This window comes from Mytilus californianus, unplaced genomic scaffold (assembly GCF_021869535.1).
Source record: "Mytilus californianus isolate M0D057914Y unplaced genomic scaffold, xbMytCali1.0.p SCAF_15, whole genome shotgun sequence".
Taxonomy (NCBI): Eukaryota; Metazoa; Mollusca; class Bivalvia; order Mytilida; family Mytilidae; genus Mytilus; species Mytilus californianus.
In genome coordinates, this window is record NW_026262637.1 from 19,759,722 (window position 1) to 19,785,387 (window position 25,666).

At 31.7% G+C, this 25,666-nt stretch overlaps 1 protein-coding gene and 1 long non-coding RNA gene across 2 annotated transcripts in view; both read right to left on the minus strand.

Moving 5' to 3' along the window:
- The window catches only part of LOC127725597 (protein eva-1-like), a 68,956-nt gene extending 47,327 nt beyond the window's left edge, over nt 1-21,629 (minus strand). The window contains exon 1 of the mRNA XM_052232683.1: nt 21,370-21,629. Coding sequence (XP_052088643.1) covers nt 21,370-21,451 — 82 coding nt within the window. The 5' untranslated portion in view covers nt 21,452-21,629. The remainder of the gene's footprint in view (nt 1-21,369) is intronic.
- Nucleotides 1-24,547, minus strand: part of LOC127725880 (uncharacterized) — a 75,031-nt gene extending 50,484 nt beyond the window's left edge. Inside the window, exon 1 of the long non-coding RNA XR_007993250.1 lies at nt 24,043-24,547. This is a non-coding gene — a long non-coding RNA (uncharacterized LOC127725880). The remainder of the gene's footprint in view (nt 1-24,042) is intronic.
- Between the last annotated feature and the right edge of the window lie 1,119 nt (nt 24,548-25,666).

Consider the following 25,666-nt stretch of genomic DNA (forward strand, 5'->3'; position numbering starts at 1 on the left):
TTTGTATATCAAGTGATTGAAGGACATATCTCATAGATGAATACCAACAATTAATGTTTCCTGCATCTAAAATTTTATTACAAACATAAGCATCATAAAGTAACCCATCGTCCAATTTGTTAAGCCTGTGTACATATTTTACCATAGATATAATGACAGAAAAATAAAGAGGAAATCTTGCAACCTCTGATAACACTGCCAAATTTGAGGCTTTTTTATTTACACCAAGAATATATTTTAGATACCTGAAATGTGATTTTTCCAAATAATCATTTATGTAAATTAATTCAAATAGATAATCACTTTTTTTCTTGCAAGCAGCAGAGTTAATCTTAAAGGTACCCCAGATTTCACTACAATATAATAAAATTGGTTTTATTGTGTGATCATATAAATGGATTGCAGTATCAATACTTGGATTACAAGCTGACATGGATTTTTGTAGTTTAAATTTTGCCTTTAAGGACTTTTTGAATAGCTCTTCTTTCCCCTGCTGAAAAAGACCACTGGAAGTAAAGACTATCCCTAAATATTTATATCTGTTAACACATTCTATAGCCTCATTATCTAAACAAAGTGATTCCTTCAAAAATTTTCCAGACTTGTTAAAAATTAAAACTTTTGTTTTGGACAAGTTAACATCTAGACACCAATCAATACAATAAGTTTGCAGGTTATCAAGTCGGGTTTGCAGACCCTGTTTAGTGTTTGATAATATAATAATGTCATCGGCGTACATAAGACAATCAATTCTACGCCCATTGATATAAACAGCATCTGGACTCGACTCAAATCTTGGAGGCAGATCGTTAATGAAAAGCTTAAATAAATTTGGGCTTAGAACATCCCCTTGCCTAACCCCAACTAGCGAGCTGAAAGATGGCGTTAGTACATTACCCACTTTCACCGACATTTCATTTTTTCTGTACATGTCTTTTAAAATAGTATAAAATTTTCCAGATATGTTATTTTCCAATAATTTGTATCTAATATAAGATGGTAATATAAGAAGATGATGTTATAAAACCATGTTGACAAATATTTTGGCTGAACAAATAGCCTTCTTCAGAGTCAATGTTTTTTATCAAGTGTAGTATACCCTTCTCTTTGTAGTATATTTGATAACTGTTGTTTTTTTTGTTGTTGTCTAAAATAATTCCAATATTGTAAAATACTCTTTGTGAACACATTAAATGGAAATAAACAATTTTGGTACAGCATTTTATATCAATTTCAAGTAGATGTTTAGAAACATCTGTGACATTTGCCCATAGAACAGTGTATGACAGAAGTTGAAGATAAGATTGTATTCACTTTTTATCAGCTAATGTCATCACCTGAAATCAAACATTTGACCATATAAGTGTTCTGGAAACAATAGAAATAGATTAACTTATGACCAAGTCAAGTCAGAGTGTAATGACTGCTTGATAAATATTTATATCCAAAAGAGTGTAGTACAGTCTGTTACCTACAGGACCTGGTAAACACTATTGTTTTCATATCCCATTTTTGGAAAAAATCTTAGTCATTTATATAAGAAAGGAAATTAATAACATTTGACCATGTTTGCAAATAGGTATGAAACTAAAAACAATGGACAATGAAAGCACTGAGATATCTTAAGATTCATTTATATGATCTAAATAAAATGAAGCAAAACAGATTTTTATTTTCCTTTGATTTTTGGTTGCCCAATGGTATCTCAAAGCAATCAACAATCACTTTTCTTGTTAATTTCAATCTAGATTTGGCTACACCATAAAATGTTTGGGAATTACACCAAAATTTTTTCATTTTACTCAAATATGCATTGATCTGTATGCATATGACAAATAGTAAGAACCAAGAAAGGACATTTATGAACATAACAGTGATACCTGTTACCATTGGTTTATTTCAATTCTTTTTTGGACTAACAAAAAGTCGATATTAGAATACTAGATCATTTATAAGAGTATAGCTGAACATAAGCTCTGAAGGTGGTAGATCATTTTTACTGACCCAAATTAATACAGATTGATTGTTGGAGTTTAACACTTATTTTCAGGACTCTTGGCTAATTTATCATAGGTCAGTTCTTTTTTTGGTAGAGGAAGACGGAGTGGTTGGAGAAAACCACCGATCTTCAGCAGGAAAACTGTCAGAGTGGTTGGAGAGAAATACCAATCTTCAGCAGGAAAACTGTCAGAGTGGTTGGAGAGAACCACCGATCTTCAGTAGGAAAACTGTCAGAGTGGTTGGAGAGAACCACCGATCTTCAGCAGGAAAACTGTCAGAGTGGTTGGAGAGAAACACCGATCTTCAGCAGGAAAACTGTCAAAGTGATTGGAGAGAACCACCGATCTTCAGCAGGAAAACTGCCAAAGTGATTGGAGAGAACCACCAATCTTCAGCAGGAAAACTGTCTGAGTGGTTGGAGAGAACCACCGATCTTCAGCAGGAAAACTGTCCGAGTGGTTGGAGAGAACTACCAATCTTCAGCAGGAAAACTGCCAGAGTGGTTGGAGAGAACCACTGATCCTCAGCAGGAAAACTGTCAAGATCAGAATGTTAGTCACCTGCCAAATTTTAAGATAGAATAATAATTCTTGCTCTATCTTATCCTTCACTATGACACTGCAATATTTACCTTAGGATAAGTTGTCATCTATTACATAATATTCACACTTCCTTTTCAGTTTAATAACAGCAGTATTTATCATAGGAATTTATAGTGTCAAGTTCTTATGGGTCTGTAGCCTGTAATTCTTTATCTTAGGTAATCCTTTTGCTCAGTAACAGGTTAAAGTGTCACTGGCAAAAGAATCCTTTTTTAACTGAAGCAGTCATGGATCCTTGCATCTCCACCACCAAACTGTATATGTTTCAGGCTGCTGGTATTTTACAGGTTATTTTTTGCCTCTTTTGCAATTTATATAAAAATCATTCCTGCCTTCAGAAAAAAGTTTCATTATTGAATAGAAAGCAAAAACATATCACTGTTTAAAGAGATGGAACAGAAGATGAGGGGTTTAAGTCAAATGAGACATCTCCCCAACAACACAAAAAACCACAAACAACAAAGTTAAGTTTTGAAGCTCACAGCTAATACAATTATATTTTTGGTCTCTTTGCACTTAATTAACTTGAACATTTAAACGGTCTCTATAAATGCATACTGAAGCTCAATTCCTTAAAAAAGCATTTTGAGCAAATAATGGTGATAGCTATAACTAACTGTTCATAGAGTCTTTTTGTTTATTTGCAGTCAAATTGCATTAAGGTCTACACAGAATTAAACAAGAATTATATAGATGCTCTTGCATTTTAATAAACCAGCATTTGTCCTGAATACACCAATCTCAAGTTTTTTTTTATGAATGAGTTACACCCATTACCCAAGGTCAATCAGCGTTAACAAAGTTATCCAACAATGGCTTCTTACAGTGACGTAATAACATAAGCATTGTGACATGGGAAGTTTATGGGAAAATGCATGAATTTGAAAGTCTTCTATATGCATGAACTATTTGCCACTGGATGTTAAGCAAGCAACAATCAGTTATAAGCCAAAAAAATACTTGACCAAACTATTCAGATTTTTACTTGGCATTTGTCAAGTGACAATCACTTCTTTACTTATGATCAAGAACCCACATTTAACAGGCAGCTCAGTTATTTGACTAATAATCCTAAAAATAGAATTTTGAGACATAAAACATAACTTATAATTGTTAATTTATTTACATCCAATGGTTTTCATTTATTTATCATTGAAATAATCTATTAACTAATAACGATTTTCAATATGTTAATTAAATATGTTCCACCTGGCTGGCAGAATGACCATTGCACCTGTGTATAGGATTGGCAGCTGCTGCTTATTTACATTTTAGATAATCTAACAAAAGGGTAGTTGGACCAATGCTTGTCTGGTCAAATATAATTTGAAATATTTATTGAAAATCAATTATCATACAAGAAAATTATTTTGATAATGTATTTAAAACAGTAATATTATGTAGGTGCAATATTTTACAACTGAATATCATTTCAATCGGAAAAGTTTTTGCTCTGTCATTTGATGCCATTTTTGTTATATAAATTATCTTTTTTTCAATTATTTATAATTTCCCTGTGAAGTTTCAGGGGTCTGGATTAAAAACTGTAGGAGGAGTTGACTACAAAAACTAGGTACACACTTTTTCCCCGTCCACCTGCCTGCTCGCCTGTCCAAAAATCACCATACTATACGCCAGTTTTGGACTTCTCCAACCCGGCAAAAAAACCAGAAGATTTTAATTTGTTTAGACATAAATTCATCTTACTGGGTCATTTTAGATCAGATGTGCCAATATCCAAAGTTGGATCATGACATCATAATGACATCACCAGTGAAATTTCTGCACAATATGTCCAGATAATATCATCATATTCATTTACTAATATAATTAAATAATTTTGAAAGACACGAAGAATTTTACTATTTTTGCAATTTCAGAGGCCAGATATAAAAAAGACTCTTGAAATCTCTATTCTCGGTCAGTTTTATACTGTTTCAAACTTCGTTCAACTGTATTATTCATTTTCTATTCTTCTAAAAAAACAAAAAAATCATATCTATATATGTATTCTTAGTCTCTAGTAAACATATTTAATGTAAAAATCATGTATAATCATACAAGACAAATATTTTGATAATAAATTAAAAAGATCCATGTTAAAATGTTATAGTAAAGTTATCAATCTGTATAAGTACTTGATTAAGTTAAAACATGAGAGGGATAACTTAACGAGCTAATTAAAGCACTGGTATATTTGCAGGTGTGGATTCAGACATTTTGAGTGCCCCCCTTTCCCCCCCCCCCCCCCCCCCCCCCCCAATTTTTTTTTATTTTTTAAATATTGTAATTTATAGGTAAAATTAAAGTCAATTCTTTTGTCAAAATATGGTCCTCTAACTCCTAATTCTCAGAAGCCCTAAGTATACAAATTTGTATAATATATATATACATGTTGAAGACCATACTTTGACCTATAATGGTTTACTTTTATAAAGTGTGACTTGGATGGACAGTTGTCTCATTGGCACTCATACCACATCTTCTTATATCTATGTATATATGAGACCTTTAAGCTTGAAATGTCCAGTGTATATCAAAGAATTCCATTCAATTATGATACCTTTCAATCTTCATACATAAAGCCAATTTAATCTTTTCTAAAAAGCCATTATCCATATTTTTATATTATATAGATCTTAAGAAAAATAATACATTAAACTTCTTGGACATATGACTTTCTTATTGAAAATGAAAAGTTAAATCTTGAAATTTAATTGAATTCCTTGAAAACAGAGTACCCAAATTATCTTCAAAGACGTCCAAATGGTCAGATCTTAATCCTGGCATTTAACCTTATGGCATAAGCCCTCTCTAAAATGTAAACAGTGGAAATTTATGCTCTGCCGTTAAATTATAACTATAATTAAGTTCAAATTTAGAGATCAACTTAATGAGTTTAAAGTTTGATCAAGCTTTGATATATTTGGTCATTATGACTTTAGATTGTTGACCAGCAGCTAATTTTAAATACAGTGGCTACCCAAATCCTCATGCTGATCTACTTTTAAATGAATGGTAAATAAAATTATATAATATTTAATGTTATCCACCCGTGGGACTGACTATGGGATTTATATTATTATAAACTTAAAGGTATTATTATCTAAGAAATGACCAGTCATTTACATAAATAAGTACCATGTCAAAATTTAATTTCAAACAAAATTAAATCTTGAAACATGATTTCAGGTACAACTTGATTGTAATGAAACTGTAAATTATCTTTTTCAATCATTTGACCAGAAATCTCACTTGAAAAATTCCTTCAATCATAAACTCTTTCCACATCCACAAATACGAAAAAAGAGGAAGAAAGTTATATCATCATATCATTACTGGGATCCAAGATAAGTCTTTTTCAGTGAATAATTTTTTTTTTAATTTGTGTGCATAAATTATAATTTTTACTTAATTTTTCTTATACACGTTAGCATTGTACCAAATAATAAAAGCAATGCCTTCAAAGCAAATGCAACAATTAAGTTGGTTGACCGTTATGGAATATCTGTTTCACGACGGATATGTTAATCCACCATTTTCTACATAAGGAATTTGCCTGTACCAAGTCAGGAATATGACAGTTGTATTCCATTTGTTTGATGTGTGTGAGCTTTTGATTTTGCCACTTGATAAAGGACTTTCCCTTTTGAATTTTCCTTGGAGTTCTGTATTTTTGTTATTTTACTTTTTTCCAAATGTCATAAACACAATCCCATCCCCTTTTCCCCAAATGTGACCTACTGAATTAGACTTATCACCAGGTTTGTATTTACATGAGCAAGACGAGTGCCACATGTGGAGCAGGATCTGCTTACCTTCGAGGGCACCTGAGATCACACCTGGTTTTTGGTTGGGATCGTGTTGCTCATTCTTTAGTTTTCTATGTTGTGTTTTGTTTAAAGTAATTTGTCTTTTGGTCTTTTTCTTTTTTTACCATGGCGTTGTCAGTTTATTTTCGACTTGTGACTTTTGGTATCTTTGGCCCCTCTTTTGAGCCCTGAAACTACAACTATCATGGACCTTAAGCAAAATGACAAATACCTCAAACATCTGAACACTTTGGTGACATAAGATGAACCTTGGGGGGAAATTATACAGCCTTAAACTTGATGAAACCCGTTTCTAAAGACATCAAGGAATAAAACCACTAATTTTAAGCCCATTGCTTTCTAGGTTAAATTCTCAAGTTTCAAACATTTATAGCTATTTTTTTCTTACAGCAGATTCCATTGAGTGTGTAGCCAAAGGTAATATCTTTGGTTAGCTTGCTTGTTAGCTGAACCGTGATGTCATTGTTAGGTTAGGTAAACTACCCTACTTTAAGAATAGACTTGTCCGACAGAAAACCAATCGATCTGTCTGTTGGACTATGCTACTTCGAAAGGAGGGTAGTATACCTGACCTAATAATGACTTCACGGTTCAGCTAACAAGCAAGCTAACCAAAGATATTACCTTTGGCTACACACTCAATGGAATCTGCTGTAAAGTCATATGAAACAAGTTTCTTGTAATTACAATGTTATCGAAATTATTAAACCAATGCATGCATATATACTAATTTAAGTCCTATATGCACATTTTTATACATTTATTACAAATCTATTAACGTATTTTCGACAATTTTTATTTCATACAGTGATTGTTGATCACAAGCTAATTAACTTACAAATTTTGCTGAAGTTTACCAGATCATGACCATGTGGAGCACGTGAAAAATAAGTGGATTGATAGAGCCATGATATTTATTTTCATATTTTTCATGCATTCCCATTTGTTAATAAGACTTTTCCTGAACATTTGTTAAATGATTTGGTGTCTTTAATTTGTTCTTTAAGAATCAGTTATTACTGTTTACCTTCCACTGCATATAAATATAAGGAGATGTGGTACGATTGCTAACATTCATTGTTTACATGTTTTCATGTTTTTTTACATTCTTTCACCAAAGTTTTCCCCTCACACTTGCACTGTGCGATGGCTGGAGTTCTAAGAAGAGGTCTTGTAGTTAAGGTCACTGCACCCAGACAAATATCAGCGAATTAAGAGTACGGGAAGACAATATATCAATAGCAGTTACATTTATGAAGATTTTGATAATAGAAAGGATTTTTTTATAAGAATGTTCACGTACTCTTGTTTTCAACTTAGCCATTCAAGTATATGAAAGATATCCAACTTTTTTTTTAAATTTAAAGTTTCATATGACTTTAAGTTCAAATAAATTGACAGTCATTTCATGTCACAACTATACCTTATCCTGGGTTGTACTGAATAATTCAACATACCTTTAATTGCAAATTAGAGGGAACTGGTTCCTGGAAGTTTGGTAGTACAAAAACAGGTACTTCTACCGACAAATGTGCCCTCCTGTTTTTAAGATTTCTATATATTTTTATAATTACTCAAAAGAAATTTTCAACAAGGGTTCTACAGTGGTACCAAATCCTTTAGCTTTCATTTGATACAAAAATTACCTGAATATTTTACTGATAGACAAAGTTACAGCGATGTGAAGGAACTATTTTTTTTAAAATATATACTACTTTCTGTTTTTTATGTTCTTTTTGAATTGGTGGTTCTATATATCTCAAGGCAAAAACTGTAATGCCTATATATCAGTCACATTTTTACATCACTTCTAATAACATATTTTAATTTTTTCCTTTTTTATTTTTCAAAGATTATAAAGATCATAGTATAAAATGATTAGTGAAAATCTTTAAGCCTCCCACACTGCCTAAAGACCCACATCTGACCACAAACATTCTTGTGGTTATATTAGCTTATTATATAGTATTACAGACCGACTACTTATAGTAAATTTATAATAATAAAACTACAACTATACCAATGAATAGTGTATCAATGTATTAGACAGCCCGTCGACTATTTCAGTGTCAGTGTCTTTAACTTGATGGGTTTCTCAAAGCAATGGTTTTAATTCTAAGACCTCCTGAAAACCAACTTTATTATAGATTGCAAGTGATATCAAGAATTCATTTCAATTTTTTCCAGTTTATATAATTACTGTCAAGTGTTTTAATAAACTGTATGTAGTTTTAAATATACAGCATTAGTGGAACAAGAAACTCTGACTTCAAGAACCCCAAGGTCTGGACTACAATGTAAACAACCGTTATCAAGGCATTAGTAAGTCATATATGATTATGTGATCAGAAATTATTCCTTTTTAACAAGATATAGTAAGGTTTAAAGGAGATTCTGACTTCCCTCACCCAAGGTCAATCAGTGTTTACTATATGTCCTCCAATGTAAATTAATAACACCCAAATGAAATGAAGCAATAGTACATCATTTTCTCTATATCCTTTTTTCATTGATCTTTTTTTTAATTATGAAGCCAAAATTGTGTCAAATGAAAGAATTCAAACATGGAAATGTTAATATCCTCCATCATAAACAAGAGCAATATAAAATATAAATACAGAAAACCTAACACTGATATACTCCAAAAGAAATTTTTATATTTGGCCATATAATGAACCCCTTAGTGGCTTCAAAACCTACTTGACCATATGATTATCACAACTTATATATACCTGGCATCAAAACATGTATCTATAATTGGAGGTCAAACATTTCAAAATAAATTTCACTGTAATCAAACTAAGTTAAAAGTTCACTTGAGGCCTAATAATGCTATCATTTTCACATTTTCAACAATAAAATTCCAATAAAACAGGTTTATTTCACCCTGAGCTTATAAGGTTTATATTTTAAATGAGGAAGAATGCTAATAGGCTAGTATTTTGTGCCTGTCCATCACGACTGTGCCCTGCAGCTATCGTCTCCATTACAGCTCAATTTCTATGAAGTAATTGTAAAACATGTGATCTCCAATTGTAAACATGATACTGTAACATTTATTTTCACAAAGTTAGACCATGTATGTCGTTATTTTCCTGTAAAGGTATTGACTTTGTGACCAAAAAATTATTCTTGTTTTTTATGCTTTTTATAGTGGATGTCCTTGGATTATTTGTGAGAATCGTGAAAGGAAAGGACATTTATGTGTATATGAAGAGTTAAGGCTAGTCAGAAAGTATTATACAGTACTCAATAAAAATAGTCACTTCTTTAACTTGGAAGTTGTATAATTTATCCTTATTTCACCACTGTTTCATTTGCGATTCAAACAATTGAGGGAAATAAATGATGCAAGAATAATTATATCCCCACCCCATTTTTAAAATCATTATACGTCAAATGAAATTTCTGAGAAAAGGCTACATGAACTTATGAAAGACAACGTCCTGGATCTTTAAATTTTCCCCTTTTGCCCTTTCTTCCCTTTTTCAACATCTTCTGGATTTAAAACTGCCATACAGTTATGATATACTCACGAACAGCCTATTAGTACTAGTTGGTACTGGTATTACAAACAATAAAAGTATTTTCTGTTACTGCTTAAAGCTAATTAACAAAGATAAATTGTGCACATCATGACATTTTCTATTCATCAGTACATGTACCTGAAGGATATTAGATTGCTTTAAACAAAGATGCTTAATCAATTAATCTGTTGAACATTCCAGGTAAAATATCATGTGAAACTTTCCTTTTGAGTTGTATCAACACATTGTGAACAGTTACTTTTTGAACAGATACTATCTTTAACTCGTCACCTTTTAACTACTTTCTTACATAATCCTGAACAGTTCTTCATCTATTTGACTTTGATCAAGTACACTGATATATCAGGTATACATTTCAAGTAAAAAAACAACTCATAAATTATTTAATCAAAAGGCAATAAAATGTGCAGGTAATAATTAGACCTTTTAAAGGTGTGCATATTTTTTTATTAATAAAATCAAACACCTGTAAAACATTGCAAATGTGACATCTTATAGACTGTAGGTATCTTAAATGAATATTTAATTGGCTTTTTTTCTCTATCTAATGAACTTCATGACAACAACAGGTGTTTTATAACAGTATATTGTAGTATGAAGAGAAGTGTTGATTCTTTTACAAGTGTAAACAGGGTCTAAGAGTTGAAGGATCAACAAACTTTGAAAACGATGTCTTTTACTACCTTTTACTACATAACCATTATAAAAATAAGGAGGCAACCTTACAGCCTTCAACAATGAGAATAAATTGCTTCGCCAAGCGCAGCTGGATACGACCGCAGAGGTCCAACCCTGAACAGTTGGGGCAAAAATGGACACAATATTTGCGCTTGATACAGGTCTGAATTTGGATTGTAATTAAATATTTGACACATAATAGGTTTCTGACACAGAATAACTGGTCAAAGAACTTAGAATTGGTTATTTTATTTGATTTGAATTTGTATTCAATTTTTTGTGCAATACATTATGCCCCCCCCCCCCCCCCCCCCCAAAAAAAAAATAAAATGTTTTTGCCCCTAATTCCTAAACTGTTTGAGCCATATCCCCCAAAGCCAATCCTAAACATCCCTTTGTGGTATAATTTCAGAGAGATCCATACACCGTTCCACAAGTTATTGTCTGGAAACTAGAAAAATGCTTATTTAGGCCCCTTTTTGGCCCCTAATTCCTAAACTGTTAGGACTTTAACCCCCAAAATCAATCCCAACCTTCCTTTTGTGGTTATAAACCTTGTGTTTAAATTTCATAGATTTCTATTTACATTTACTAAAGTTATTGTCCTGAAACCAAATGTCTTCAAACGACGTTGACGACGACGTGATACCAATATTTTGCGGTTGTATAAAAACCCATTCCGTATAGTCAGCTATAAAAGGCCCCGACATAAAAAATATGAATGACTTTTCTCAGAAATCGTCCATGTCAACAAAACAAAATACAAGATATTATAACCATAAAATATACATGTAATATAAAAATTTTGGTATAATTTTCATACAATGTATAAATTTTGGTACATATACTCTCAACAACTAGATCTCAGGGTTCAAATTAGTGTGGGGCGATTACACAATATATTATAATACTTACCACACACAATAACAATCATGATAGATTTAATAAAATTTTCTTAGTCAAATGTGAAATGATTCTGGGTCCTTCAAAAGAAAGTCAACTAATGGGATATGTGGCTTCTTAATTCATATCTTAATATCAGCCAGCTAGCGGAATTATAACCCAAAAAAACCTGGCAAATTTGTAATATTGTAGATGCCGGTACAGAAGAAATCTAACAGAAGAAATCTAACGACAAGCACCAGTCACTTAGACAAAGAGGCTCACTTCAAACAAATTATGAACATATCATAAAATTATGGTTGTGCATAAAATTCCATGTTTAGACATAAATGAATGACAAGTCACTCAGCAACAGGTGACAGTGATCTGTGGATTTTGTCAACAAGTCCATTTGTTCTTATCCATTACCATATACCACACATGAGTCTACCTTCTAACAAACTTCTTATTCTCTTTCATAGAGTACAATATACCAGGGAATACCAGGGAATACTATTAGAAGAAAAGCATTTCATTACTGCAAATTCAGAAATTATTCCAATGTTTTACAAATGTGAAAAAATGAGACAGTATCAGGTTCGCAAATATAAAAACTTACATTCATAATTTCAGAAGTGATTTTCCTTTATAAAATTTTTTAATCGTATCAATTAGGTTTTCCATTTTAGCCAGATGTCATGGATTCACAATAATAAATAGACTCATTAATTTCTGAATTAACAGTATATGAAACAAAATACATTGTATGTTCTGCCATAATCCACACAGTATTCACAGAACTTTAGACAGCAGTATTTATGGCGTTAAGATGACTAAACTTCTTAGTTAAATTTTAATTGTTAGTAATTCATTCTATGACAGTACATGCAGTTAAGAATGTACTTTGAACTTTTTAATGAATTATCTCATTTTACTTTCAATTATTAAAGGGCATTAACTCTCTTCATGCCCCAGTTTTCAATTTGAATACAATAGATACACGAGATGGAATTTGTACTTAACAATACCAAGAAAATAATTAATCTAGTGCAGAGAACCAATTAAGATAATTAAAATGCAGATAGCAACATAATAACGCATAATGAATTCAAAAATAACAATGGATGCCCCCATTCTCAATAAAGACCATCCCCATACCTTTTTTACTTCATACAAACTTGGATTGGATAAGATTTCAGGATCATTTTTCACAGATCACAATCAAAGTTACCCACAAACGCTTTGATCTCTACTCAAGTAAAATATTGCTTTATCAAGATAAATATTTTCCTATTCAAAAAAGAGACACTTATGGCCTTAAATCTCAAGTAAAATGAGAATATGCTAATATCAAGTTTTTAAATCTTGATGTTACAGAAAAAGATCTGTAAGTTAGAAAGCTATATGGATACATGGAACAAATAAATGTATCTTGTATTTGTGAATCTTTTTTAATTGTTACAAAGTGTTTATACATTGTTTCATATTTTAAAGCATGAAGATTTTGTAACAGTAAACGAAAATAACTGTAATAACTCAGACATGTATAAAATAACTGAATATATTATATTTATCACACTTTATCATCAAAAACGGCTTCATGTTACCACTGGATATATTAATGTGCATCTGTTGCTGTTTTGGGGTTTTAACAGCCATTTTTGATTTCAAATCAGCATACAATCAAAATATTTTAATATGTTATTTTCATGCATTATTCAATCAACAATGAATTTCCCATTTGGTATAAACTTTTAAACTATTGTGATAAATATCTTGGATTTTCCAATTTTCAAAACTACAAAAAAATCTTAAAAGTCCATTCAGCTATTGTACACTGAAGATACACTGAAAGATTCATTGGAATTCACTCAAAGGTCAAGCCATCTAGGAGATGTTTTGGCTACAAGATAAGGCAAGAAATAAAATAATAGGATCTTAATTTTCTATACACCAGTTGTACATGTACTAATACAAATGTATGTTAATAATGAATGATTTATTCATATGTACTATACTAAAATTCCTACATATAATTTATAATGATCAATTATGGTAAATTATTACTGTCTAACATTTTGGCTAGGTTAAAAAATAATCGATGTTTTAATTTGTAGATGGAATGTGCCACAATGTTAATAGAAACAGAAACAGTTACAGACATTTCAGAATTTGAAACAGCACCAAACAAAAACTTTATTGAGGATCCAATATCATTTGACTACTAACATTTTAAATACTTAGTCTTATGCAAGTTTCTTTGGTAAAGGCCACCAAAGGATCAATGACATTCTATTAAGTTAAATAATTCCATATAAACTGAAACATGACCCCCTCAGAGAAAATATCATTTGAGGGATTCTAAATTACTTGTTGAACATTTTCAAGTTAAAAAAAATCGTGGATCCTTGTATTTCAAGGTGCTTTACTTTGTCAGTCTCCAATCATACTAGACCTACTCACATTGGGTATCCCTAACAGAAACCATGGAGTGATTAGAATCCTTGTAGGAGCAGTAAATGAAAAGTTTGTAACAGTGGGTAAGTAAAATCTGGATCTTATTCATATGGAAGAATTACACTCTGTGGGAATTAGGACCCAGATTTTACCTCGGATTTGAATCCCTCCACGGATTTTGGATCCAACGTGCTACTTGTCTGTTGGTTGATTGATAGATGACTGCTTCACTATTGACATACAGCAACATAAATATTACATGCATATTCAGAACAATAACATGTAAATGAGATTCTAATTACTAGTTTACTCCTTTTTTGTAGCTGACATACTTGTCAGAGTCAGTTTATAAAGACATATGACTGATACTTTGGAAAAGGCTTAACAGTTATATTCAAACCAGTAACCAATGCTACTCAGGGGCTGCAATTAAAACTAAATATCATAGAAAAATAAAGAGAGGCCTATTGTTTGGATGATGATTACCAGAAATTATTTCCAGTATAACAAAATTAATTTACATCATAATGTATGCAAAAAGTCTGTATAAACTTATAAATTCTTAGTCTTGACATTTATATATTGTGCGTGTTTAGATGTTTCCTAAAAATGTAGCGTATGTTACTTAGCATGCTTAGATATGACTTTTTTTTTCATATATTGTTCTTTTTTTTTTCATATATTGTTTTTTTTTCTTCTAATGCAGTATATGGGGATATCTTCAACTTTATCAAGATTCTAAAGTGTCACTAAAATTTTAAGGGCTTAATGTCTAAATTAGCAACAACAAAAATAGGGCAATAGGGTAACCAGAATTTGGCCTTATAAATATTAAACAATTTTCTTCAGGCTGAAGCAGTTTTTCAGGTAAAAACAGGTGTGTGGCAAGTTAATCAGTTTTGTGTCATTAATTTTACACTATACATACTTAAGTAACAAGATACTTCATCACTTTTCATTATCTCCTTTTAACCTAATGACCATATGATGAATTGTCCTTTCAGATTATCTTGTTAAACTGGGATGTATTCAGTGCTGTTTTTACACAAGGGCAAGAATATATATATTTCAATTTGTCTTTTTGAACTATTTTCAGATATTCATCTCTAATTTTTAACTCACTATGAAGGATATAATCTTCTTTCAATATTCATATTGGTATTTACTGTTCTTCTCTAGCTCATTATTTTGATTCCCTACCCCAAACCCCTCTGCATTATCATGTTTTCTTTTTATACCACGTGTGGGCAAATGTGAACATAATGCATCAAATTTTGAAAAGTTATTTGGATGTTGAGTCCGTTCTTAGTGAGTCCAAGATTGCTTTGAGGTCTGAAGGCCTTTTTTAGGACTTGTTGCCTGGGCACCTTATTTTTGGTTTGGTAAAATTGAATGAAACTGCCTAAACATTGTACATGACTGCTTCATTAAAAATATTTCAGGTAGCTGTAATTTGTAAAGGGTTCCTAGAAACCCTACATTTGGCCTGCAATTGATTCTGTCAGTGTAAAAGTGTAACGTTGATTGCCAAAACTAAGTCCATTTAACAGTAAAATAAGAAAATAAAGTTTTTTCTTCAGATTAAATTTCTTGGACATGAAGCAGCTTCTATCCAAGTTTTGTATCATTTCATGAAGGTTTGACAATTACTGATGTCTTCAAAAAAAATCACCACATATTGAACCAATATGTTGATGACAACAGACTGTAGGATATCTATGTCTATATTGATTTCATTTTCTCACCCTTTAAGTTGAATGTAATGCAACATAATTGTTGTTATAAACCTGTAAATTATTGTTGCAGAATTCCCTACTCCCTTTTTCAACGGGGAGTTGTATTTTATTCTATTTCAGCTAGCAAGTATCATTATAAGTTTAAATCAACTCTTGATTTCTTTAATTTTTCTTGCCTTACAGTGTTGTTGGATTGCTGTCTCAATGGCATACATCTTGCATCTATCTACCTTTAGCAAAAAATAATGTGCAGTTATACTACAGTAACAGGACATGTTTTTTGTGGGAATCATATGACTCAATTACACCCACTATCTTGTAAAAAAAATTGACCAAAGTTTTACAGTTTGTTTATTCATTCTTAAACAAATCATGATTTTCAATTTTACAAAAACCCTAATAAAGTAATGTTATAAGATCTAAAGGTGTCAAAATCTAACAGATCTGTGTCAACAATGAAAATAACTGAGCATAGATATTTTCATACACATTTATCTCACCAACAGATTTAAAATTTGCCTATTTAAGAAAAGTCAATAAACAGGTGTCGCCATATACTTCTGCATAACTAAGAAAAGTACTTAGAAAAATATCAATTTCAAGATCTATTTTCTCTTGACATTCTACCACTTTAAAAACAAAAATGATCTAGACCATTTTTGCTGAGAACTCTTATACCATGATATTCAAGATTTGTTTTCTTTCAATTTTAAGAGTTTGAAAAATATTTGTAAAACCGAAGGATTTTTAAAAGTATACAATGCATACTTTAAGTAAGAATAATCACAGTGTTATTGTAAACGTTCAGATTTATTTGTATGAACATGGACTTTCAAACCCAAAATATAAGATAAATTTACAAATGTTTAAAATCTTTTTTTATGTTTATGAGGGAGATTTGCCATGATAAAATTATACCTCATATCCCGTACATAAAGCCGATTACTGAAAGCAAGGACATAAGATGAATGATGGGAAGTCTGAACAGCAAAGGCAAATATTTTGGGATTCTATCTTCAACTAAGACAAAAATGTATATAACGCAATGTTACAAATCATTGGTAAGACCCCTCTTTGTTTTAAAACCTTGCAAACTATAAAACCCCTTAAAGGGACATTTTTCAAAGGTACTAATGTATCTGATAGGATCATACAAGGTTGTTTTACTTAAAACATCAATATGTGTCACAGCCGAGTTGTGATAATACTTTTCTATTTGATGTTGTATAATTAATGCAAAGCTTCCCTCTGATGCTTATCTACAAACAATTGTATTATATAGGATAAATAAAAATTGCAAGTTAGTTATTTATTTCAACCACAAAGATACAAAACTTAGCCTGGTACCTGTAAGGGTTGAATTTTCAAGTCCAGATTCCTATTTGAAAGACAATGAACAATTTGTCTATCTAAATCATAACTCTAAATTGTCATGGTCTCTGAGTTGGGGAGGTGGGGTACATTTACCGTACATATTTGGTGTAATATGTCAAAGTTTGGTCATTTCACATGAATGCATTGAGAGCTTGTATATAAACTTGATTTTGACACTTGGGTTGTATTTTTGTTAAACTTGATATGTTGGTTTGTACCGTCTCAGTACCCCCCCCCCCCCTTTAAAAAAAAATATAAATATTAAAGTAATGGAAATAAATTCACAAATTTATCCAAATTTAAAGGAAATAGAAAACCACTACCTGTTATTTTTTAACAAGACAGAATTATAGTTCTAAAACTCTTTTCCAATTTTTTTTTAATCTTTGATTTTATGTTTTATTATTCATCTATGTAAAGGAAATTTATAATTCAGTCATGAGCACTTTGAAGAGATCCATTAATGTAAGTTAAATACTATACTAATTAAAAACTAATTATTTAAGTCTGGGGTTTATAAAGCATTAGAATGGTTCCTAAAAGTCTCATGGAACTCCCTGTACATACAACTGGTCCAGTCTGGGGGCAAGTTTTCATATTAATCTGCCTGAGTATTTTTCATTCATACCTACATGTCCACTATCAAATGACCACATGTCTACATTTGTTTACAATGGTCACTTTATCTGTTTTATCCAATAAATACACAACATTCCATACCTTTTAATCTGGACTCAATACACATTAGATGATATTGTCAATAAATATTGATTCCTTGGACATTTTGATTATAACATTTCAGTTATGTATTGAGTTTTAATTATTAAGAACCATTAACATGATTAAGTAAGTTTGCAAATGGAGCTTTAAAACTTTTAGCATTTTCTTGTTATATACATGTAGAAATATATATATATATGACACTTAAAAAGTATTTTTTCCTTTTAGTGTGGGAAAACATTTAGGTTTTGATGTTAGGTCTGAGACTCAACTCTTGCAGGGGCAGATCCAGGATTTTTGAAAAGGGGGCATAATTCCATAAAAGTGAAGGAATAGCACCAACAATTTTTGAACAATTTTATGCTAAAAAATGATAATATACATATATCTTTCAATCAAATGGGGTCACTCCCTCTACCCCTTTTTCCCCACACCATGGCATCTTCCACTGTCTTGTTATCAGAAAAATTCCATTTAATGCAAATTATTGATATGCATGTACTGAGATTTCCATAGATGCACATGCACATATAAATCAAAATATTACATGGGGCAAATGTCAAAAAGTGACAGCAATTAATTCATCAATACATGCCAAAAATTAAATAAATATTTCTACATGTAACACAGATGTCCTAGACCTTAAAACAAGTTTATGACAAATGTGGTGTACACATGAAAAAGGGTAACAAAGTCAAATGTGGCATGCACATGAAAATGGGTAACAAAGTCAAATGTGGTGTGCACATGAAAAAGGGTAACAAAGTCAAATGTGGTGTCACTGGTGTGCACATGAAAATGGGTAACAAAGTCAAATGTGGCGTGCACATGAAAAAGGGTAACAAAGTCAAATGTGGTGTGCACATGAAAATGGTAGCACAGTCAAATGTGGTGTGCACATGAAAAAGGGTAAAAAAGTCAAATGTGGCGTGCACATGAAAATGGTAGCAAAGTCAAATGTGGTGTGCACATGAAAATGGGTAACAAAGTCAAATGTGGTGTGCACATGAAAATGGGTAATACAGTCAAATGTGGTGTGCATGCACATGAAAATGGGTAACAGAGGCGGATTTAGTGGGGGGTGTCTAGTCCCCCCCTCCCCCCCCCCCCTTTTTGTGGGAAAAATTTGGTTGATTATTTTGGGAATCACTGAAGCATAACTGGAGTGGGTCCCCTCTTTGGCAGTCAGTGGGCCCCCCTTATAAAAATTTCTGGATCCGCCACTAGGTAATATAGTCAAATGTGGTGTGCACATGAAAATGGTAACATAGTCAAATGTGGTGTGCACATGAAAATGGTAACATACATGTAGTCAAATGTGGTGTGCACATGAAAATGGTAACATACATGTAGTCAAATGTGGTGTGCACATGAAAATGGTAACAAAGTCAAATGTGGTGTGCACTTGAAAATGGTAACATAGTCAAATGTTGTGTGCACATGAAAATGGTAACATAGTCAAATGTTGTGTGCACATGAAAATGGTAACACAGTCAAATGTGGTGTGCACATGAAAATGGTAACATAGTCAAATGTTGTGTGCACATGAAAATGGTAACATAATCAAATGTGGTTTGTACATGAAAATGGTAACATAGTCAAATGTGGTGTGTACAACAATATGGTAACATAGTCATATGGGGTGTGCACATGAAAATGGTAAAATAGTCAAATGTGGAGCATCATAGGTTCCAATATCAATTAGAGGCTATAAAGAGCAGGTGTCACTCACCTCGGTCTATGTGTATCTTTAACAATGGAGTTTTCCAACAATTTTTTTAAAAGTATTTCCATTAAAATGAAGGGTTTGCCTCCAAATTTTATATCCTTTCTTTTTCCTGACATCATCTCAAAAGTATGTTTTACCTTTTGTGAAGCATCTAGATCATTAATATCTAAAAGATTTTATTGTTATTGTGTAATTTGACTTTCATATAAAATTATTAGTTTATAATTTGTATTAAAATAATATGATTCAAATAAGTTCAAAGATTTCAGGTTAATTTTAATTTCAAATTTTTTATCACTGAATTCTGTTTTAATATGAATACAAACAAACATGATATTCACACCTCGACAGCGTTTTACAACCGTGAGCACAATAAAAGCCAAAGAAAAAAATTCAATAAACCCAGGTTTATTTCAGTACAAAGTATAAAGTTAAGAATATATCTTCATATTAAAATAACATTAGCATTACAAGAAAGGGCAATAATACATGCCCCTTCACATGTTTACGCATGACATAACACCGTAAATTTTCATGAATTTATTACACAAAAATTATAAAAGGTTACATAAATAGTCTGAATCAAGTTGTATATATACATGTTGTATACAGATTTTACAAATGTCAAGTCTTAAAGTCATCTGACATAATGGGATTTTCTTGGGATCAAAGGATTAGGACACTTATAAGTACATTAAGCAAATCATTAAACAAGGTGTTTATATCTCTTAGTCTAGTCGAAAATAATAAATATAAGACTAACACTGCCTATTTTGAAAGCAGGAACTGATTATACAGTACTTGTGAATTTGAAAAATCTAAATTCTTCAAATGTCAGTATACTCACCTTTTACAACCCATAATAAATTATCGGTCAAATATTTTGCAAGATTGAATTTCCTATGTATAATGTGAGAAAAATGACACAAAATCCCACACCACCAATTCACCCCAACATAAACTATACAATTCTTCCTATCTCATTGTCCAGTAAATTGCCTCAATTATAATGAAATGACCAGTAAATTAATTTTCTAATTGAAAACTTGAAATATTTTTGACAGTATGTTAAAGGGATACTTTTATAACTATATCAAATTATAATGAAATGACCAGTAAATTAATTTTCTAATTGAAAACTTGAAATATTTTTGACAGCATGTTAAAGGGATACTTTTATAACTATATCAAAATAGAAATAAATCAATATTTTGAATATAATGGTCAATATTAATGTCCAATGGTCTTTTGTCATCAGATGAACTTAATAATTAATGATAATTTAATGTTTCTTAAAAGTCAAATTTGACAGATGTAACTTAATTAACTGGGAATATTTAAAAGTTGGTGACAGGTAGGGAATTAATCCAATAGCAATTATTACAAGGATGTTTTTAGGTTAAAAAATAATTACAGTGATATCTTCAAACAATGATCAATGTTAAAATTATCTGAGACTACTATAACACATATGTGTTATAGTAGTCTCAGAAATTATGAAGGTGTTTCAAGATGTATTAAAGTCAATTTAGCTATGTAACAAATGTGTAAAATAGTTTATTTAATCTGATAAAGAAATGTGTACATTGTGAAAACGCATATTTAGGCAAACAATTTCGTTTACCATTTTTTTTTTCAGTAGTTGATCCATGTTTACCTGAGTCCTTTGATCTTTTAACCGCAAAATACTTTTATCTTCTATGTGATTTCAAGTGAAAAGTAGTAAAACTGTGTAACTAATTCCGTTTGATCAACTAATCAATAATTGGTAAACAAATAAACTTAATTTAAACGTAAACATTATCTTACCTGAATAAGATTCCACGCAGCTGAAGAAAATAAACAGTGTTGTAAAAAATATTTGATATAAATTCCTGTGTATTGGGGTCATGTTTACCCGGCAGTTGTAACACTGTAAAACCACTTTAACCACAGAATTTCATCTTTTGTAATATTTTTTTGCGTATCAAAATTATAGAATTTAATCCAAAACATATTGAAAATCCCTGTCATACTGTTAATTTTGTTAAATTCATCTTTTCACATCTTACATTTATTCCAACTTGACCATGCTTTTCATATTTGTGAAATTGACAAACTGACGTCACAGTAAAAACCACATGTGGTCATCCTAGTGGGCGGGTCTTCAAAATAAAAGGAAGCGAAACGTATTTGAAGCACGCAGGTAAAGCCGAAAATACCTGTTATCGTAACAGTTGTAAACTTCTGTAACTCATAACTGTTTACTATTTTACAATGATTTACATGACCTTTCAGTTTAACTTTGGAAACATTTTACAAAAAAAGATTAATTATTGTAGGTTCACTGTAGTAAAGTGATTAAAATGTAGATTTGCTGTTTAAAACTCGAGGCCCATAGCAGCCTGCACAAATATATTTCATTTTGATAATATTTTTTTTTAAATTTTATCCAGAAACAAGTTAGTTCTTTTAAAGTAAGTAAACAGTTTTCCAGGTACTTTTTAGTATAAAGTATATATGTCTCTGTTTACAGTGAGTGCCTATTTATAGTTTTAAAGGAATTAGGCAAGACTTTTAAATTGGTCATTTGTCCAGTAATAATTCTGATGAGGAGCCAATTTAAATATGATAGCAGATGCGGATGCAGGATTTTGAAAAGGGTGGGGGGAGGAGGCGAATGGTCAAAGATGTCATTTAAGAGAGGTAACTCGTATAAGATTGAATGAGCTTAACATCCAGTGGCAAATATTTCAAGCATATTTAGGACAAGAACAGATTATCGGTATCAATAAATCCAGTAAGTAGGTTTTGCAGTGTGGGTCAACCATGATAAAGGGTATAGAGTGACAGGAGTAAAAGATAAGGGCATAAATTTGAGTTGGTAGAGGCCACCTATCAGAACACCTCAGAGTTGTTGCTACTGGGTTCTTTTACTTGCAGAGTGGCACTCTTCCTACAAAGGCATCAGATATAATGTTTGTATATCTTATATTGCTGGTCATTTCCACTGTTTGGGTACAGTTTCAATCTATTATAGTTAACTATAACAGTTTTCAAAATAATAGTCAAAATGCTTATATTGGTCAAAAATCTTCATCAAAGGGCAATAACTCCTTTATTACTTCAATTGATGGTTTCGGTTATATAAAGAAATTTAAATCTCCTGAATTGCTGATTAATTTTTCTGTTTCCATTGCCTGCCTTTCTTTTATAGTTTTCAAGAAAATAGGCAAAATACAAATGTACTTCAACAATTGCCAATCAGGAGCAATAACTCCAATAATTATGGTAGAGATTGAAAATCAAAGCGCGAAAGCGCTGTAAAGGCAGTTAATTACAGGTTGTGTGTATTTTAAGTCCAGTTATATCATTATCTTGCATAGTACAGTGTACTTATCAGAGGTGGCTTTCAGTATTTAAGATTTAGAGTTCTCTAATGATATTGAACAAGTTATATGAATGTCATATTCTGAGCACTATATGAAGGTGATTGTTCTCACTTGTTTATGAACTAGTGCATTATGTCCAGTTTGTACCTTTTTTATCTATGTTTATAGTCAAATTAGTTATCAAAGGTACCAGGATTATAATTTAATACGCCAGACGCACGTTTCGTCTACATAAGACTCATCAGTGACGCTCAGATCAAAATAGTTATAAAGTCAAACAAGTACAAAGTTGAAGAGCATTGAGGACCCAAAATTCCAAAAAGTTGTGCCAAATACGGCTAAGGTAATCTATTCCTTGGATAAGAAAATCCTTAGTTTTTCGAAAAATTCAAAAGTTTTGTAACAGGAAGTTTATAAAAATGACCATATAATTGATATTCAAATACTGTTTAGAATAAATGTACATTGCAACATGTCAACTCTTTCAATGACAATACTTTTTTAAGAAACTATAACTCCAAGCAAAATTATATTTCCAAGTTTAAAGTAATTTATGAATGAAAAAAGGAGTTCTTAATTAAGAAATAAAGTGATTCGCTGAGCGCAGCTGGATACACCCGCAGAGGTCCAACCCTGAACAGTTGGGGCAAAAATGGACACAATATTCAAGCTTGATACAGGTCTGAATTTGGATTGTAATTAAATATTTGACATATTATAGTTTCTGAATAAATGTAGTCAAAGAACTTGAAATCGGTTATATGAATTGAATTCATATTCAATTAAAGATTTCTTGCTGTTGTGCAATACACTGTGCTGTTGCGCAATACTTAATAAATCTGTTGCCAGACTATAAACAAATAAAGTTCAATTTCTTCTCAATGTCATATTTGAAATTTATGAAAATCTATAGGGAGATTACATCAATAGCTATAAATAATTCACCAAAGTTTCATGCGAACTGCTTAAAGCATTTTTGAGTTGTTGTCCAACAAGAGTGCACACGCTGAAATGTCTCGCCTTCTTTACTAATCACTGATATTATGTTGATAGTCCTTAATATAAAGCTTTATTACAACTGTCACATAAACTTAACATTAACCAAGAAAACTAAACATTGACCAATGAACCATGAAAATGAGGTCAAGGTCAGATGAACCATGCCAGGCAGGCATGTACAGCTAACAATTCTTCCATACAACAAATATAGTTGACCTATTGCTTATAGTTTAAGAAAAACAGACCAAAACACAAAAACTTAACACTGAGCAATGAACTGTGAAAATGAGGTCAAGGTCAAATAAAACCTGCACGACTGACATATAGATCATAAAATATTTCCATACACCAAATATAGTTGACCTATTGCATATAGTATTAGAAAAAAAGACCAAAACTCAAAATCTTAACTTTGACCACTGAACCATGAAAATGAGGTCAAGGTCAAATGAGACCTGCCAGCTAGACATGTACACCTTACAATCATTCCATACACCAAATATAGTAGACCTATTGCATACAGTATAAGAAACACAGACCAAAACACAAAAACTTAACTATAACCACTGAACCATGAAAATGAGGTCAAGGTCAGATGACACCTGCCAGTTGGACATGTACGCCTTAAGGTCCTTCCATACATCGAATATACTTGACCTATTGCTTATAGTATCTGAGATATGGACTTGACCACCAAAACTTAACCTTGTTCACTGATCCATGAAATGAGGTCGAGGTCAAGTGAAAACTGTCTGACGGGCATGAGGACCTTGCAAGGTACGCACATACCAAATATAGTTATCCTACTACTTATAATAAGAGAGAATTTAACATTACAAAAAATGTTAACTTTTTTTTCAAGTAGTCACTGAACCATGAAAATGAGGTCAAGGACATTGGACATGTGGCTGACGGAAACTTCGTAATATGAGGCATCCATATACAAAGTATGAAGCATCCAGGTCTTCCACCTTCTAAAATATAAAGCTTTTAAGAAGTTAGCTAACGCCGCCGCCACATCACTATCCCTATGTCGAGCTTTCTGCGACAAAAGTCGCAGGCTCGACAAAAACTGGAAAATCCCCCCTTTTTTAATGAATAAAACCCCATAACTCAGAAATGTAAAATCTAAAATTTATAAAATTCTAAAGGGAGCTTACGGATTGATAATTTAGTCTTAGATGCAAGATTTTTTTATCAGTTGCTAGTGGCTTTGAACTAGCTGTCAGTAACTTTGAGTACTCTCAGATCTGTACTTAAGTGTCTTTTTGTTGTTTGGATGTACAACTACCCGACCACATCCACTTGTATTTATCCATCTGATGAGTTAAGCCTCTTTCAACTGATTTTTATAGTTCGTTCTTATATTGTACTGTTACACCACTGTCCCAGGTTAGGGGGAGGGTTGGGATCCCGCTAACATGTTTAACCCGACACATTCTGTATGTACATGTATGTGCCTGTCCCAAGTCAGGAGCCTGTAATTCAGTGGTTGTTGTTTGTTTATTTATGTGTTGCATATTTGTTATATTCGTTCATTTTTTGTACATAAATTAGGCCGTTAGTTTTCTTGTTTAAATTTTTTACATTGGAATTGTCATTTTGGGGCCTTTTATAGAGCTCTGACTGTGCGGTATGGGCTTTGTTCATTGTTGAAGGCCGTACTGTGACCTATAGCTGTTAATTTCTGTGTCATTTGGTCTCTTGTGGAGAGTTGTCTCATTGGCAATCATACC